Source organism: Scleropages formosus, chromosome 19, assembly GCF_900964775.1.
Source record: "Scleropages formosus chromosome 19, fSclFor1.1, whole genome shotgun sequence".
Classification (NCBI taxonomy): Eukaryota; Metazoa; Chordata; class Actinopteri; order Osteoglossiformes; family Osteoglossidae; genus Scleropages; species Scleropages formosus.
Window position 1 is genome coordinate 23,756,492 of NC_041824.1, and position 19,054 is coordinate 23,775,545.

Here is a 19,054-nt window from a genome sequence, read left to right on the forward strand (position 1 = left end):
AGTCTCTCACACACACACACACACACACACACACACACACACTTATTTTTGCATAAAACACAGACACATAAAGTTAGAAAAATGGACACACAGTAACTATTGAGGACACACCTTACACAGTGTACAGAATTAACTACGTAACACACGCTATCATTATTTTTTAGCTCATTTATCACGTTCAAACATTCAGACAGAAACGTTCATTGTTCCGCCATCAAATAATGGTGAAGGCGAACATCCAAATAATAGAAATAAACACAGAGCAAATTGAGGGGGGGAAAAAAAGACCACAGCAAGGAAGAAAACATATTTTAAAACACCTTTCAGAGCAAAATGTGTTGAACACATCTGACCTTTGACCGAGGTGCTCATCACTAGGAAAATTAAGGGCTATTTGATTGCATTAATGCAAATAGATCTGGTGCTTTTTTTTATGGTCCCTGACATACAGACAAAAGCATGTTATTGAACTACGAACTTTGAAAGAGTGAAGTTGTCTCAACTTGGATGGACTCCCATTCTCTCTCTCTCTCTCTGAAACACACACACACGCACACACGCACACACACGCGCAGAGAGAGACGGGCTCCCCCACCTTCTGAGTTCTGGCGGGACGCCGCCCCCCTGATGCGGAAGGCCTGCCGGGTACGGCTACGGTCCGTGAAGCTCCAGCTCTTGGGCACCTTGCCGGGGCTGTCCTCGATACTGTTGTCGGCACTGGGGGACCTGCGCATGCCCTGCCCCTGGGGGGAGCTCTTGCCCTTGGGCCCTGAGCTCCGAGGGCTGGAGAACACCCTCTCCTTCAGGCTCACCTTCTGACTGGAAGGGCAGGAGGAACCACAGAAGAAGCAACAGGGACATCACCTCACCTTCTCTGATGTGTGTGGTACCACAGAGCGTATGAGAGCACGACAGGAACACAAAGCAGTCGGAGCAGCTCGGAATCAAAAAACGTACCGTTCCCGCACAACGCAATATGGAGAAACTACTTACGTTTGTTTGCATTTATCTGACACTTTTCTCCAAAGCGACTTACAATGTTAAATTACCTACATTCACACCGCTAGGTAATTAATTATACTGGAGCAATTTGGGGTAAGCACCTTGCTCAAGGGTACTGCAGTTGGATGTGGGATTCGAACCTGTGGGTCCAAAGGTTACAGCTCTAACCACTACACTACCACTGTCCCAGTGTCTACGTCCCACTGCACCATGTGTCTAAAATGTGTCTCAACATTTCGTAGAGTCACCATTTCAGCAACTGGAAACTATCACGAAACATACAAACGGGCTCTACTTTTCTGCTAACTGATGGCAATCGGGACCGACATCATTCGTGCAGGCGATGTGCATTTACTGTATGTTTAGAGCACAAGTGATTTTAAACCACCGTTTTCAATTATTTGCTTACCTGCCTTAAGGTAAGGTATCGAGTGCCTATTTATGGTGTGCGACGTCAGTGCTGAAAGCGCCGAGTGTGTAGTGATCCCTCTTACCTTTGCAGCAGGTTGGAAAGGAACGAGAGCTGCGCAACACCTCGGTAACGTGCACACGACACGCATACAGCAAGCGAGGAAAAAAAAAAAAAAAAAGAAAAAAAAAAGGCAACGGCAAACACACAAACACAGCACTGCAACACCGGAGCACAAGCTCACTGCACACACACATCTGCCAGCATGCGTTTTATCAGCGAAAAGGACAAAAACACACCAGAAGAAAGGCAGGCTCTAGGGTCTAATGTGCTTGTGTGTCAATGTGCAGAGTGTTTCTCCTCTCGAAGGGCTTGCCACAAAATAGCTCTCTCTTCCAGGGGGGCGGAAATATCCCTTTTCTTTAGAAAGGGCTCAGCTCGGACCTTCAGCAGCTCTGCAACTCAGCAGATGGATGAATTGGGCTGGAAAGCGCTACAGCACAGCCACAGCAGTAATGTCATAAAATATGCTGTCTCTGGTAAAACGGATTAAGAGCACAGATGAAATATATAAAAATAAAGAGTCAGGGGGAAGATACTTGAAGAAAACAGCAATGTCAGCGATAATGCGTCATAACTTTTGGCAACATAAAAAAAAAAAAAATCATGTCACGTGTATGGCCTGAACCAAAATATGGGCACATGCAGCTATGTTTACCGCGGTACCAGCGGTGGAGTTGTTCACAGCCTGGTTGTAACGGTCACACATTTGCTGTCACATACAGAATGCAGCGCAACAACGGTCTTATTCTGGTCACTCACATGGGCAAACAAGCATTTAAGCCGAGAAACAATACAGAGTGACCGAGTGGGTAACGCCACACGCGTTCGAAGACAATGCACTTTTACGACCGTGCCACGTTTGGACCGTCGTCGCTACGCTCATAAATACGTTTTCATTAAAACTCACATCCTTGACCAAACCCACGTGACCTCTGTGCAGGTGGCGCAGCGGTGCTTACACACCTACAAGGAATATATATCGATATTTATTAATCATTTGCAAATAAAGACCTAGAACACATTTTAAAAGAAATTATGCTTAAATGTATTACGTAGGTCTTGCAGCATATAACATCATGGATTAAGGTTAAAAAAAAAAAAAATTACTACAGATGAGTTAAAAATACGGTGGGGACATCAGGTGTACCAGGTTCAGGGCGTGATCAGACGTGAGGCAGTTTGGGGCGGACACAAAAGTTAGGAAGAAACACTAAACCAAAAGAGGAGCTTCTCAAAGCTACCACATCAACACGGGTCCGAGCTTTGCGGTGTGATGGCTCCTGTCCTCTGTCAGTCCGTGAAATACCATGGTCTCACCTGCTGCTGATGATAAAGGAGGTGGGCGCCGTCGTGCTCCAATGTGCCACAGATACTTTAGGTTACTGTAGGTTTTTTCAAAGTCATTTTTCATCTCTGGTGCTCAGTGAATTTTATATGTATTGCAATATTTGCATATATGAATACTGCCATTATATATAATATATAGACACCCTTTGACTTATGCAAATAGACTGCTCTTTAACCCCTTACACAAGTAAAAACTTACATGCGGATGATTCCCCATCCTCCACCACCATTCAACATAATCACGTGCTCCTTTATACGTGCAGCATCCTTCAATATCGAATTTGTAGTCGATACGGCTAAACTTGTTCCCGTGCTACAGACGAAAATCTCTGTCCATCTTCACACTTCCTTATTTTCAATTTCATCTCCAAATCGATGGCTGTACGCTTGCGGGACGGTTCTCGTTTTCCTTCAAGTGCACATTTACAACCATCCGTTGTAAATAATGAAGGGTAAAAAATATGTTACAAAATTAGTACACTAAGGAGAGGAGATGTGTTCATCGCTCAAAACATGTGGGTATTGGGAAGATGCAGCTTCCCTGCCTTGTCTGGCTACACCGACTTGCGCTTAACGTATTTCAGATGTTTTGCGTAAGCGCTATGCGTAAATAATGTGTATGCTGGGAATTTTTTACATTAATCTGGATTTAGACAAGTCAAATTTACATAAGTAGAGGGGTGTCACACACACACACGCGCAGTGGGTTTGATCGGGTCCTGCTCTCTTTGGTGGGTCTGGGGTTCAATTCCTGCTTGTGACAGACTGGTGTCCCGTCCTGGGTGTGTGTCCCCCCCCCCAAGCCATACGCCCTGTGTTGCTGGGTTAGGCTCCAACTCGCTGCAACCCCACTTGGGACAAGCGGTTTCAGTCAGAGAGTGTGTGTGTGTGTGTGTGTGTGTGTGTGTTATATATATACACACACAGACAGACATACACACACATATATACACACGCTGCCAAGTTTAATTAAAACGGTACCAGTCACAGGACCTCATCAGAGATGCGCGCCCCCCGTCGTGCAGTAAAGGGACATTTGCGGCTCCTAGCCACATTTTTGTATCTAACCCCTTCATTAAATGGCCAGTGGACTTATTTTTTCTTCCTTTCCGGTTCTTCACTCAAAACTAACATTTTGGATTGAATCTGAAGTAACCGAAGTCCCCAGAGTTACGCACGTGAACTTCCTGGTTCACGTTCTTGTTGTACAAGCCATGCTGGGACAGGGTTCGAGAGAGTACAGCAAACGCACACCTGGTGACTGCGGTGCAATTTGTCACCTGTCCAGCAGGTGGAACCTCTCCATTTCACACCAAACTGTCCGCTCCAGGTAGGGCACAGCCTACCAGCTATTTTGCGGGAATACAGCAGCAGTATGGACCTGACTGCGCTCTGCTCTGCTCGTCTTTCTTCAAGTTTATTTCTGCTGGGTTTTCTCTGAACGGTCATACTTCCGCACAACAGAGCTGCTCTTTCTGTCACTTAGCTCATCTACAGCAGCCTTGTGATCAGCTGAAAAGCCGTTACTTCTAGCAGGATCCGCACAGCCCCTCAGGTGAGATGAAGTCGTGTTGCCATGCCACTAAAAGCGATGCTGCTGATGAAACACAAACATAACATCATGTGATCGAATCAACAGAAAAGGCTCATCGACAGTCTCCCATCTGGCACATCTGCTCGAAAATTATGTAAAACCACAGAGTGCTAGGGCTACTACAACCAAACCTCTCGCAGTTAGGAACATGTTCTGGTTGCAACTGAGCAGGATGTAGAAGTCTATGGCTTTATCAAAACCATGTTATTTTTCTCTGAGAACATTTTCTGGTTAAGATCTGAGGGGCTGATATGAGAAGCTATGTTTTTACTGAAAGTTGGGTTTTACAGCAGAAATAAGGTCTGGTTGGACCTGAAGTTCATGCAGGAGACTGTGGTTCCATTAAAAGCACGGCTTTGCTGCACCTTCGAAAGTAATGGGAAGCATGCCGCTGTCATGCATCCCAGCATGCACAGCATTCGCTCTGCCAGGTCAGACATGCACCGGTGTCTGTCACGTGCCTCTACCTGGCCGAATACAGCTTCTCCGAGCAACAGAATTCTCCACATGCAAGAGCGAGTCTTCGGCAGCTCACAGCAGGCCATCGGCCTTCCTGTGACTGGGCTCCCTTAGTGATGGTGTGAAACAGGCATTCATTCAAATGCAAGTTGCATTACTGTTCCTTCCTTCACATGGACTAAATACACTGTCCATGTGATGTTCAGAGGGGACGCTGCTCAACAAGACAAGTGGTGAAATGTCAGACTGGACTAACAGCATAGTGAAAATGTGCTGTAAAAGTCTGAAAAATATTCTACTGACTGATATGTGATATATAATGCTAGCATGAGCACCCATACTGAATATTGAAAGTCCACATATTGTATGTCCTGCGATTCAAATGTGAAACAATTAGACGGACTTTCACTATATGGGCTAAATTATCTGTTTCAAGGTAAACTTGTGCCTGTTTTGCACTGGAATTTGTTTTTCACATTGATAATAGGTACATGCCCTGAAGAGAGCTGTGGATGCTCATAACACTGTCTGCATATTAACAGGAGAGAAGATTAATAGGCAGTGATAATTTATAGGTAGTGAGATTGCACCTGACTAGGGTGGCCACCTCCACTAAGTCTGTAAATGTTTTTTTTCCCCTTTAAATAAAAAAAGAAATAAATAAAAAATTAAAAAGTGGAATAAGGAAAAAAGAGGAAGGGGACCCAAATGCTGAAAGAAAAAGTCTAGCCGTGCAGTTGTTAGCATCTGTGTGCCACAAAATTCCTGCAGTACCTATTTGTTCCTGGGCAGCAACCACATAGATTCTCTTTGCATGAACTGTCATTACTAGAAATAAGGAAGAATAGATATTAGTGGATGGGGAGGATTTTCATTACTTCCTATTGGAAAGGCTTCACAAAAATTTTTACCTAAAACAGTTTCATTTCAAAACACAAACAAGAGAGACCAGGAAGTTTGTTCTCAACTCTGGCAGATTGCAAGGAACATAAAGCACAGGTATAATCACGTCAACAGGTCATGAACATTTCATCCAGGGGTTGGAGACGTGGCCACTCAACCCACGTGCTGCCTCCAGGAAAGCATCGCTCTGAACACGACAGATTTGCGTTTGAATTATGCAACGGTGGCAACATCTTGCTTTGGTCTCAGTCTGGTCTGGAAACCCTTTGAATAGGAAGGATGAACCCCAGCTCCCCTTGCTGCACGTGGACTCGAGCCATAAGGATTCAAAAAAGTTGCCCAGGCCCTCTATTTCCAGTGCCAAGGCTAAGCCCAGGCAGCACCCCCCACATTCCCCTGGCACACAGCTTACGACAGCAGACCGCAGCCCCCGCCAGCAGACTCTGCAGCCCCCGAGCTGCAGCAAAACAACTGAGCCAGTTGTTCCGCACTCATCTCTTCTGCTGTGAAAACATGATGGTTCTAGATTTATTTTGCAGAGTAGGGTGTGCGCAGAAGCTTAAATCTCACGGAGAGGAAAGTGGCTTTAATTCCTCGAAGTGAGTTGCAGGATGTACAGCGGCGTTCAGCGTGGCTCAAGGGCTTGTTCTCTGGATGAAAAATTCAGCTTCAGCAAGGCAACACCGTGAGCTCTACAACATAAGTCTAGGGTAACATGACTACATGAAACAAGCACTTGCTGCTGTGTAAAATAATCGGTAGCACTTTGATGCAGCTACATGCTGTATATCCGCATTACGCTCTGAGAAACAGTTAAGACCGTCTAGTTTCGGCATTGTCACGTAATGACAACATTACATGCAGCTTATTGCTGCGTAGTCAAGTGTTTTCAAGTGTTTTGTGAAGAACACAATTCACTTTTGCTCTGATACTGGCGAGGTGCTGCTACATCAGATGAGTGGATAACAAGATACAAATCTAAAGCCGATTGACAGCTTTCATACTGTAAGGCTCCCCAAGCCCCACGAAGGGGACCATATACTTGAACGTCCGCACATCCTCTTGGGCCTAAACGGAACTCATAACACGATGAGCGTCACACCGTAGCAACACCTTTCTCAAAACACTGGCGCACTTAACCCAAAGACAGAACTTGAAGCCATACGCTGACAGAGCAGAGCAAAGGGCAAACAGTCACCGTGGGCACCGACCTGGGGGAGGGCTCGGGCTGGGGCTCCTTCCTTTAAATCCCGTGGAAGAGACACACACACACACAGACACATACACATATATCATTGCCATTCGCAGTTCCTGGGCATTCCGCAGCTACTCTCTAACATGGATCTGGTTGAGTGCGCCGAGCGCAGCCAGGTACACTACGGATGAAAAATAATTTACTAAGGCCGCACCAAGAACTAACATGTCAACTTTCAAGCCTCTGCAATAACTAGAAAAAAAAAAAAAATAAATAATAATAAAAAGTCATTCTAACCTGAAGGACAGCCCAGACTTGCTCTTCAAATTTCGAAGCAGGTCCAGTTGATTCAAAGGTGGGATTAGTCTGTCCGAAAATAAAGAAATAAGAATAAAGAGAGTTTATGCTCAGGATACTTCTCATGTGGAAATACCTCGGGCAATAATTTAACACACAAGTACTGACACTATTGATGTGCCATCATTTACAGGTAACCTATCAAGGGTTTCAGTACAGCAGTTATTGGCGTTTCCGCGCCACAGTACATGTTCATGAACGCAAGCTTTGACCTTTACTCATTACGTCTCTAATCCTTTGTTCAGCATTCTGTCACTGTGTGTGAAGAGTTCCATAAAAATACATCGAATTGATCAACTTCAACCACGTACAAGTCAACTGTTAGGCACAACTCAGATCAGGTAACACAAGAGAGTGTAGGGCGAAAAGGAAAGAGAGAGAAGGTCAGATGAAAATTTCAGGGAAAGATTGCATTGACCACCGTATACATACACCGGACCCCCAAAACAGATGCAAGTCTGTCGCGCTCATTTCTCGTGAAATGAAACAGTCACCTGGCTTTGCCTACAGCATTTAGTTTGAGGGATGCTCGTCCCACTCCTCCATCATGCCGGAAGGGCAAATTAACCTATACCACTTTAAAAAAAATACACAGCAAAGACATTAAACTCTGCGACACATATCCAACGTCCACGTTGAGCCCACTCAGTCGTGCTTAGTTGCGTTCTCTGATGTCTTTACCTCCGTTTTCTTTTCTCACTGTACGAATCTCCCGAGATTAAATATCTCACACTGCCATATTTTTAAAATGCGCTGTTGGGCTTGAGCAGAGAATGAGCAATGGCCATGAGAAATCCCGTAAGTGGATATGGTCCATCAGCGCGGCCGCCCTCAGCTTGATTTATGGGCCAACAGTAGAGCCTGAAAGCAGCCACACTTACACTGATTTGAGGGCTGCGCCAATCTGATTTACTCTGACTTTTTGCTCAATTTAATCCTAATGAACTTTCAAGTCACTTTATAAGGAGCACAGTGCAGACATCCGTACCTCATGCCACGTGCGTGCAATCTGTGTCGGGTTGCTCTGTCTAGACGAGAATAGCCAAGAATAACAGTAAACGAATAATTGGAAGGTGCGATGAAAACACCATCGCGCCTCTCCATGTGAATACTGAACAGTAGCGTTGAAGCTTCTATAATTTTGCACATTTACGCTCAGAGACGTTGGTGAAGCACCACTCCGCTGGAAGAGGCAGCTGCTTCCAGCACCTTTTAACATCACCCGTAAGAGCTGGAGCCACAGTCCTCCAATTGTTTCAGCTGTAAGCCTTTATGAAAAGGCAGGACATTGTTAGCCTACATGTGTTTCATAACTAAACTAGAGTGCTCAATAAGCCCTTTTCTCGATATTTACGTCATTGTATTTGTTTATTATGCCGCATACACAAAGCATATTTACCAAAACTGGCCTGATTTGTTACACTTCAAGTGGTTTTTATTATCATCCCTCTATATAGCTTGTATACAGTGGAATGAAATGTCGTTTTTCCGGAGACCGCGATGCAACACTAAACAGTAAGCAAGACTACATCAAGTGCCGTGATGAAGCTTTTGAAGATTCTTCCATTAACTCCTTTCTTAAGACAACATTTATTGTAGCTGATATTGTATAGAAACTTGTGTGAGATTCACCATGAGAATTTACGGACAGAAGTGCACGTGGGAGGTAATGAACAGTGAACCAGAAGGTCTGTTGGAGGTCTGCACGGTGTCTATTCTGGGACTGAGCCGACACAGAGCTGGGTTAAAGGAGTCTCAATGAGGGACCCGTGGATCAACAAAGATAACTCGGTGTGGACGGGAAGCTATCGGGTCTGACAGTGCTACGATGAATAAAGGTCCTGTTGTAATGGATGCTTGTGAAGGACACTAGAGAACAGAGCCATGGCCACGCTTTGTTCGGCTGCATGGAGACGTTCAGACGTGGAGAATACAGCTGGAATAGACTGACGCTGATGAGAAATTATTTCCGTCCTTGCCTTTGCACCGAGCGATGCTTCTGGAATTGGAAATGTTTGTTAAATTTCAGTGTAAAACAGGAGGAAAATAGATAGACGTGACAAATTTGTCACAAGTAAGGCTTTCTTCAATGCATGGTGAAACGCAGAGGAAAAATGGAGACAGGATTGGGTCACAAAAATTGATTTATCATTTCAAATATTTTTGACGCTCTTTTTTTCCTAATTCTATTTAACGCAGTAAGGGAAAAAAGGGCCAGATAACAGAACGTCCAGGAAACAAGTCTCGCTCATTTCTTATAAATACAAAGGCAGAAACTGTACCATCTTTCCATATTTGCAAGAAGTGCAAAAGTAGAGAAATACTACACCTCATTACCTGAAATACTGGAATCAATGACTGGATCACATGAAACGCACACTGAAGATTGTTCCCCCTTCCCAAGCACAGGACATGACTCAGGAATCTGATCCAGTCATGTGACTCTGGCAACCAAGAATCTGTTTCTCAAAGAGAGAGCCGTGCTTTTACACAAGGATGCTGGCATAGGGTAAGCATGTACCATACCTGTACATCGGGACAGAAACGGACTGCTCATAGTAGTTCCACGTCGACAGCAGGTCCGTCCGCGTGAGGTTGGTAGCGTAAAACCTCCATGCAGCCTGATTTTTCAGAGTAAAGAGGAAAAGAATGTGATTCTCTGACCATCAGCTGTTCCACTGTGATGCACATACCCCGGTACCCTGGCCGCTTCTGCTGTGGAAGAGGATGGCTCAGCAGGCCTCCTCTCACTGTTGGGGATCTCACAGATGCCCACACACTCGACTCACAGGTGCATGGGGGAGATGTGTTTTTTTTCCTTTACACACAACAGCCCCTTTTAGCAAAGCTAAGAGGCCTCGACCAGCAAACGAATACAAAAATGCTAAATCTATCATTGGGAGAACACGTTTCCCTCTAAGACTGGTAATTGCTTCCTTATTATCTCTGCATTCCATTTTGAGAACAGTATGATGCACATTTTTCAAGTTATTTAAGTTGACAAATAAGTCAACTGGGAGTTTCCTGCCAGGAACCAAGAGGCAAAACGGCAAGACACAGGACATATGTAATATGGTCCAGTAATGTGGTTTATACGTTCGTAATACGATTAGTGGGCTTATCCAGTTAAGCCTTTCTTTGAGTTTCCCTTGTTCTAGACCTTGCATTGTACTGTTAGCTCATCCTACATTTGAATATGAATCAGCAGTCACTGGGGGTTCCACAGCAGGGGATGATTATACCCACTATAGCCGCTGGCCAAGGTGTGTGTCAGAACTTTCAAGGGACACGTGGGCAACCGGCAAGGTACTGGCCACCTACACTCAGAGACCCACCAAGTGGAACAGCTTAGAGCGGCTCACAGCATGACAAACTGAGTGCGTACCACTCTGCCACTGATGATTCCGGACACAAAAGGGGAAATGTGGCAGTGATCTGAACTCGGGACAAAAACTTTAAAAACATGAATTGTCTGACAGCAGGTTTGGCCTGTGCCTGCTCTCTGGTGGATCTGGGGTTCGAGTCCCGCTTGGGGTGCCTTGCGACATACTGGTGTCCCGTCCAGGGTGTCTCCCCTCCCCCTCCAGCCCTACGCCCTCTGTTGTCGGGTTAGGCTCCTGCTTGCCGTGACTCCGCTTGGGACAAGCGGTTTCAGTCTCTGTGTGTGTGTGTGTGTGTGTGTGTGTGTGTGTGTGTGTGTGTGTGAGAGAGAGAGAGAGAATTGTCTGACACTAGCTATAAATTTCAGACCATCTTTTGGGAGCATATAGATGATGTGTATAGGTGGGTTTAATTGCAGGGTGTGTCAAGTTAATCGCATTCGCACTGTGACAGACACAGAGGTAGAGATACAGACAATTTGCTAAGTAATGATAATTAGACCAACATCCCCCTTTTTGCCAGCATACATTACACACAGCACACTTTTTTTAAAATTAACATTAGATAAATGTAAACAGATTATAGAGTAGATAGGAAATCAGGAGAGAAGGGGGTCCAAAAGAGATGTGTCCCGAGACACTTCCAGAACGTTGAGAGTGATTCAGAAGTTTTGAGTGAGAGAGGGTATTGTGTCGCTATCAGATAATATTTTAATAGCTCTGAATTGTACCCTAGAAGACTGCTTGGGTTTATACTATAAACACAGCTGACTATTATTATAATTAGTAATAGTAGTATTAATAACTGTAGTGTCACAGTAGTAACAGTAGCATTGCATAAATTTCAGTTGTGGGAAGAAGTTTGTGAAAGCATTGGAATTATCTGATTGCTGTATGAATGACATGTAAAATGTGGCTTGAACTCCATCTAAGTGACAATAAATAAAAACAAAGTCAGCCTGAAGATCTTTTCTTCAAGCACAGCGACACAGCTGTAACCCTGGAGGCCCACAGCACCCAGGCTGCCAATTCAGGTGCAGGATGAAATGCGGCTTATGGTGTACAGATTGCGTTTTCTCCCTGTCTCTCCATTCTAGAAGGAAGTAAGATTAGAACATGTCTGTACCCTTGCTTACTGTGAAAAGCATGCAAACGGAATCCAGGAGTCAAATTTGACCAGATAGCACTCAACCTTAGCTCACCTTTAGTGGAATTTGGGTCTCAGCTGTGTCTGCACTCAGTGTGTGTATTTCTGCATCACTTGGGTGGGTATGTGAAGAGTTTGTGTCTTACCTGTATGAGTCCTGCTGCAGGATTGCGTCGCTTCTCAAAATGTTTCTGTCTGTGCTGCTCCTGAACTTTCAGGGCAAACCCAGAGCCCAATATACCCTTTGACAGAAAGGAACCACTGTTCAAAATATGTCACTGATGATCAAAACACTTCTTACTGTAATGCACCTAAAGATTCCCAACTTAAAATGTACCTGACACTTGATATACATCTTATTTAAAGTATGAATCTTATGCATTATATAATGTAACGTACAGATAATGAACATTTATTTAAACATAATATTAAATTTATGCTGTTAACATTAACAGCTGTGACAAACTATTTTACATCCTTTACACACCACTCAATCTCTGTGAACTCACTGCAGGAAGTGCAAAGAAAGACACTCCAATCAAGGTGAAAGTTGCAGCAAGCAGCCGTCCGTTCCACGTTACTGGGTATTTATCACCATAACCAATTGTAGTCAATGTGATCTGAAACAGGAAAGAGCACAGCTTTGTTAATTTCCTACATATGCATACAGAAATGTTACTTGAAAGTATATGAAGCCTCAAAGAGCTTCTGTAACCGCGACTGTACGTTAATCAAACATCCTTTTCTAAAAGGATAACAGAATCTAACAGCATTCGTGCGAGTAATAGAAGACAACAGAATCAAGGCAATTGGAACAAAAAAATTAATTCCAATGTCTGTGTACATTATCCAAGTCAATGAAATTAAATGTAATTAAAACCAGGTTGGGGGGGGGGGTGGCAATTACATCATTCCTGCAGTGCATGGGGAGGTTTTAAAGAAAATTGATGGATGAACCGAATTGTTTTAGAAAGGATTTATAGGCACCCTGAGCACTTCTGGGTCTGCAGTATACGTTAACTAAACTCAGTACATTTTCATTAATCTGATGCTTTTCAAAGTGTTAAGCTTCTTAAAATTATTTACCCATTTATACAGCTGGGTTATTTTACTGGGGCAAGTTAAGATAAGTTCTTTTGCCCAAGGATACTACAGCTGGAGGTGGCATTCAGACCTGCAACATTGAGTCCAAAGAGAGCATACTTTCGGAGCTGCTACCAGCTGCCCGATTTCTAACCCTAATACAGGAGGGAGCTACAGGCTCTCTGTGTCACAGGCTACTCTAGGGTAGTATCTCTTCTAAATTTTTAATCAACTCTTACATAAGTAAGAGTCTCTTCACTTATGTCTATCACCTACTTTAAACAGCCCAGAATTTCTGGACATACTGTATATGCACTTTTGGGCTGCTTGGGATGAAACAAGGATTTCACAGTTCGAAATGTTACATTTATAAAACTATATTCAGCATTCGCGTACTTTGTAACATCACCGCGTATGCGGGAAAACTGAAATCACAAAAGAGAGACTTGCTTCATAGAGCTATGCAGTTTTATAAACAGTATGGTATGAGTTTGACTATTTGCCCCAGTCAAATCAAGCTCACTGCTTTAGATGCTATTAGTGTGCAACTACGAAATAATAAATAAGAGAGGCTGAAGTCATTGGATGGGCAGTGATTGCAGTGGCTGTAAACAAGCACTTACCAGACCCCACCACAGCGCATCTGCATAGGTTTCAAACTCCTTGTTGTCCCCTTTCTCAGCCAAATAAACAAGGAAAGAAGCCAGGATGAGGCACAGAAAGCCAATGTACCAGGCAGTGATGAGCTCCTGTGTGGATGGGAAAGGTGGAGCTTATCAATAGAGTTTATGCATTTGTGAAACTTCAGATACCGAAATAAATTACGTTTTTTGATCACAGTATTTTAGAAAATGCAGAAAAAGTCAGGTATCTACTGCTAAAGTTTGCCGACAGACACCAGTTGTTGTTTGGTATATCTGTGGAAGCACAAGAACTGGGAAAGTGATCATGTTCATTTACCAACCAGTGTGAAACTGCATTCTTGGCTACAGTCTACAACATTAAGTGATGAAGAAAATTTAATGCGAGTTAAATCATAAAGAAAGCCCACAATGAAACTGGGAGCTGGCCGACACGCTGTCATCATGAATACTACGCCTAGCACATCCCAGAAGGTCTGGAAGTTTGGGCGACACGCGACAATCACTGTCACAGTCCTCTCGTTCAATCGTCTTCATCATCTTCTTCTGAAGCTACTACGTCTAATAGCCCGTTGTGCTTGGTGGTGAAACACTGCAACATCAGAACGCTGCGCTGATCATCTTACAAACTTTTTGCAGCCCTCAACACAATTTACTTCCTTTCTGCGAAAACAAGCGTGCCGCTCCAATCTGGGATATTCGATTCCTGGGGGTTTTTGGTGTCACTATACACCCCCACTTCACGCTTTGATGGCCATCTGGTCTTGCAGTGTTTGCACAACGCTAACGATGTCTGACGGCTCTCCTGCACAATATTAATGATGGTGAAGCTGCCCTGGATTTTTGAGAACAGCGAGAACTCCTAAGCCCGTTTCATTAACTGCTGCAAAAGTCAAGGTATAATAATGGCCCAGGACTCAGAGTGCTGGTCGAGGTAGGCCAGCGTAGTGAACACGAGCCGCACCCATGGTCCTATTTAATGTTGACCTCTGAGGAAAAGAAGCAGTGCTGCAGGTCACATGGAGCTGACGCTGCTACTTCAGGTACTAAAAATAACGAACATCAGGAAGTTAAATGGGTCTCTGGAACTGCTCTATTACGATAAGAACACTTACTACAGTCTATTAGTAAGTTTGCTTACTCGAATGTCATTTTCTGTATATAACACACACACACACACACACACACACACACACACACACACACACACACAGAGAAACCGCTTGTCCCGACCAGGGTCGCAGTGAACCTGAGCCTAACCCAGCAACACAGGGTGTAAGGCTAGAGGGGAGGGGACACACCCAGGACAGGACGCCAGTCCATCGCAAGGCACCCCAAGCGGGACTCGAACCCCAGACCCACCAGAGAGCAGGCACAGGCCAAACCTGCTGTCCTACCGCACCCCCCTGTATATAACATAAATGCATATAATCCTGAATTACAGTTGATCCTCCCACATCGTGGGGGGTTAGGAGCTTAGCCCTCCCGTGATGGGGGAAAACTGCATAAAATTTTCAGCCCCCACTAGGCGAGCAAAGCGAGCACCTCCAGCTGGGTGTCGCACTCAGCACTACGCCCCAGGCACCTGATCCTAATCGACCAGATCAGGTATAAACGGAGCTGGTCTACCACCGTGTCCCTGTGGAATCTCGTTTGAGACAACCGTCTCCTTTGCGCCTTCTGCATTAGATGTCCAACTTCCCTTTGCCCCACGTCTCCTGGTCCCTGACCCCCCTCACCTTGTCGTTTGACTACGTCTCTGGATCCTCTCCCACACACTGATTCCTGATTGCCTGACCCTTCTTCAGTCCCCGACTACAAATCCAGCCTTGTCCACCAACTTCGAATAAACTCACCTGCACTGGTCAAAACTCCGCGTCTTCTGTTAAATTTTTGGAATCAGTTTCTGAAACACTAGGAGCTTTATGTTTTGGACCCATGATTACATAATGTATGAAATGCAAAGTTTGTGAGATAAACATGGGACACAAGATTACTATACAGGAGGAGATGTTGGACACATCAGTGAGACCCTCTGGTGTTCCAAAGCGCGGATATCCAGTTTCTTTCCGCAACGCCCGACTTTACAAAATTTAAAAATTTATATATATTTATGGTATTAACCACTAAATTAAATTAATATTACATTTTCTGCATTTTTGACAAACTTTTTTTACTTTTACTTTTCATCTACTATGCGCGTCATCTGCAGTGCTACGCAGTTTCCCACACAAGGCCACAAAGCTCTTTAAAATAAATTCCCATTTAATTGTTTGTTGCCGACCCACGAAAAATCGAAGCCGCGATGTAGGAGAATAAACTGTATTAGATGTTTTAATAACTCTTACATAAAATATATACAATATAATATGATGACATCATCTCTCGGATGGGCTGGCAACCTGCCCAAAGTCTACCCTCCCTTGTACCCTATACTTACAGGATAAGCTCAGGACTGCGGCAATCATGCACTGGACAAGCAGTTATGAAAAATTTATGAATATTTTTTTTTAAAAAAAAAAGAAAGAAAAAACACCCAACATGTTAGAGCATTTAGGTTGGCATACTGACACAGTGGGTATTGCTGCCGCTGCACAGAACACAAGCTGTTTGGGATGAAGTTCGAATCTAGCTCAATCTGTGTGGAGTTTGCACATTCTGTCTTTGTTTCCTCCAGTTACTCTGGTTTCCTACCACAGTCCAAAGACATCCAGTTGGGTGAAGTGATGGTTCTAATTTGCCTATAATGTGTGAATGACTGAGTGTACAAGGTGTACTCCCCTTTTCTGCCTTACTTGTGGGATAGGCTCTGGACCCCCACCACCCTTACCAGGACAAGTGGTTAACGAAAATAGACAGATGTTGATTGCTGATGCTGTTCTCCAAAGCAGCTTAGAGCATAATGTAGGAAGGAGGTATATTCTGCAATGAACCCTTTGGGAGGTTATGGACCATGTCATGATCAACCCCTACAGCACGCACCGATTCACCGATATTCTCCTGGGATATGTGAATACAGTCTCAACTTTTAAAAACCCTCTATTTTAGGTCGGGCAAAACAAAGCATTTTGGCAACAGAACAACAAACCATGTCCTCACACAGTCTGCCATTCATCAACATGCGGACAAGTTGTTTCATCAGAGAAAGAGTGGCGTCTGAGAAACAGATTGTCTATAATTAAGACGTAACTGTGATAACAGAGCGTAATTAGTTTCAGGTGACAGATTTCAAGAAGCAGAGAGAGGTTCGTTTTCTCCTGCTACGCTGTCGCAACTGTACAAAGGCCCTGCAAACGCTGGAGCTCAGGAAAAAAGAAGAGTGTGCATTCACTGTGTTGTAACTGCAATGAGCCCATGCACAGACTGAGTGCCATCAGCACCCTATGATCACGAAGCAGACGTCGGCATCAAAGCTCACAGGGACGTAGTGAATGCCCGGCCTGAGCGTCCGTCACCTTGCTGTGTGCGTAGACCACCGATCCCAGGAGCTTCCAGGTGCCTCCCCGGCGGTCCATCCGGATCATCCGTAGGATCTGTAGAAACCGTAAGCTGCGGATGGCAGAGGTAGCAAAGACGTTGCCCTGGGTCCCTGCTGCTAGCACCGAGATGGAAGCAATCAACACCATGATGTCTGGAGAGGAACAAGAGAGATTCAGTTATGGAGACACATGGAAAATCCCCAGGAAATACTGGGCAGTGCCACGAGCTTCTTTAACACTTTATACTGTAAGAACCAAACATTTCGATTATTCATCTTGCTGACAACACTATTTGTGATGCCAGCTTTTCAATACAGTCAGGAAAAACACGGAGAAATAGATTTCACAACAACAAGGTCCAATGTATTTACATTTATTTATTTAGCTAGTACTTTTCTAAAGCAACTTACATTGATTTACCTACTTACACAGCTAAGTAACTTTTACTACATCAATTGAGGGTAAGTACAATGCTCAAAGGTACTACAGGAGGAAGTGGGATTTAAACCTGGGTAAATCAAATGCAAGGTACCAGCTGCCCAAGCGTACACACATGTTTTGTGGCACCAGGTTCATAAGGTTTCACGCTCACCGATAACACAGAAGGGTTTTCGGGCAAACTTGAGCCGCCCCCTCCATCCTCTGTAACGACAGCAACATCCCGCCGCCCAGATCCTCACAATGTACTCCACTCCAAACACCACGATGGTCACGATTTCCTGCGTGCAGCATGGGTTCAAGAACAGCTCATCGCTCGAGGTGCATTATGTGTCAGTGTATGCATAAAAATGTGGAATAAACAATTCCACCGCAAATGGTCTCCTGGTATTACAATAGCGCACAGCTATGAATAAAATTAAAAATACAAACACAAAACTGCACATAGAATAACAGAAGCACGTATGCTGATGTGAACGTTACCATGCTTGTGTCGTGTTACTGAGACGAAGGAACGATGGAAGAAACAACTGGACAGAAAAGGAAACTCATTTTGTTGGAGGTCGACTTGAAACACACAAAGTTTTTAAGTGAGCCATGTAGTATGTGTGTGTTGTACGTACCAGGATGTACAAGGCATCTTCGGAACTTTTCTCATAGTCCTTTATCGTCGAGAAGACAGAGAGGACGAGGCAGGAAAACACTAGGAGAAAGCTGGAACGGAGCACACAGTGAAACACAGTACGTGTCAGAAAACGGACAACCCGTCTCCGTAACGCAGTCCTCACTAATGACTTTTTCAGTCTGGAGATTCTTTGTAAGCATCTTTATTTCGAGTGAAACTGCTGTCATCAAATCTTTCATTTCCCCTCGGCAGAAAACTACGCGAGGCGCATGTCTGCTTTTTCCTTCAAGACTTCATAAAAAATTCATAGCCATTTGTCAAGTCCCTTGTAGGAAACACGTTTGCAGAAACACTTGCAGATATTTGATGAGCGCTACACAGACGGGTTCAGCGTTGACAACATCATCGTTTACAGATCATACAAATGTATAAGCGCTTGGAGCAATGACCAAAAAACCCTCGAACACACATTCGAGAGAGCGTTACGTCTGCGATGGCGAAGCGACATCAGTCGACGCGCCTGAAATCGTCTCGCAGCTGGCATCGTCAGGTGCTCCTCCTGTGCTGCACGATTATGTTATTTACGGCTTCTGCCACAAGGCCTCCGAGCTGGTAGAGGACACCGCCGTCCCTAGAGACGGCAATAAACGCACCCATCATCTTGGCTGATGGTCGAGGACAAAGCCTCGCCATGTGAGCACGGCGTGCGGCAGAAGGCGCGAGGCGCTGCATGGTGTGTGGGCTGTGTGATGAGACCCCCGCGAGAGATCCACCAGCTTGGGGGCAGTGTGGCCCACCTATCGCAGCTGTGTCCTCACACAACGACACACACACGCTGGCCCCAGGGGGGAGGCAGAGGAGCAGGTGGTGCTCCCTGTGGTGGGGGGGTGGAGGGAGATGGCTCGCTGCTACTGCCTCCAGCCAAACAAGAG

At 44.7% G+C, this 19,054-nt stretch overlaps 1 protein-coding gene across 6 annotated transcripts in view; it reads right to left on the bottom strand.

The window, feature by feature from the left end:
- Positions 1-19,054, bottom strand: part of LOC108932562 (potassium voltage-gated channel subfamily KQT member 2-like) — a 42,324-nt gene that overhangs the window by 11,863 nt on the left and 11,407 nt on the right. For 4 of the 6 annotated variants that reach the window (XM_029246198.1, XM_029246194.1, XM_029246195.1 and 1 more), the window contains exons 2-11: positions 18,121-18,211; positions 17,652-17,778; positions 17,036-17,211; positions 13,563-13,688; positions 12,366-12,476; positions 12,003-12,098; positions 9,856-9,950; positions 7,270-7,338; positions 6,989-7,018; positions 596-819 (exon numbers count right to left, since the gene is read on the bottom strand). In XM_029246198.1, coding sequence (XP_029102031.1) covers positions 596-819; positions 6,989-7,018; positions 7,270-7,338; positions 9,856-9,950; positions 12,003-12,098; positions 12,366-12,476; positions 13,563-13,688; positions 17,036-17,211; positions 17,652-17,778; positions 18,121-18,211 — 1,145 coding nt within the window. Of the gene's footprint in view, positions 1-595; positions 820-5,648; positions 5,703-6,988; positions 7,019-7,063; positions 7,154-7,269; positions 7,339-9,855; positions 9,951-12,002; positions 12,099-12,365; positions 12,477-13,562; positions 13,689-17,035; positions 17,212-17,651; positions 17,779-18,120; positions 18,212-19,054 lie in introns of those variants that run through there. The other 2 variants (XM_029246197.1, XM_018749037.2) reach the window with 2 other exon arrangements.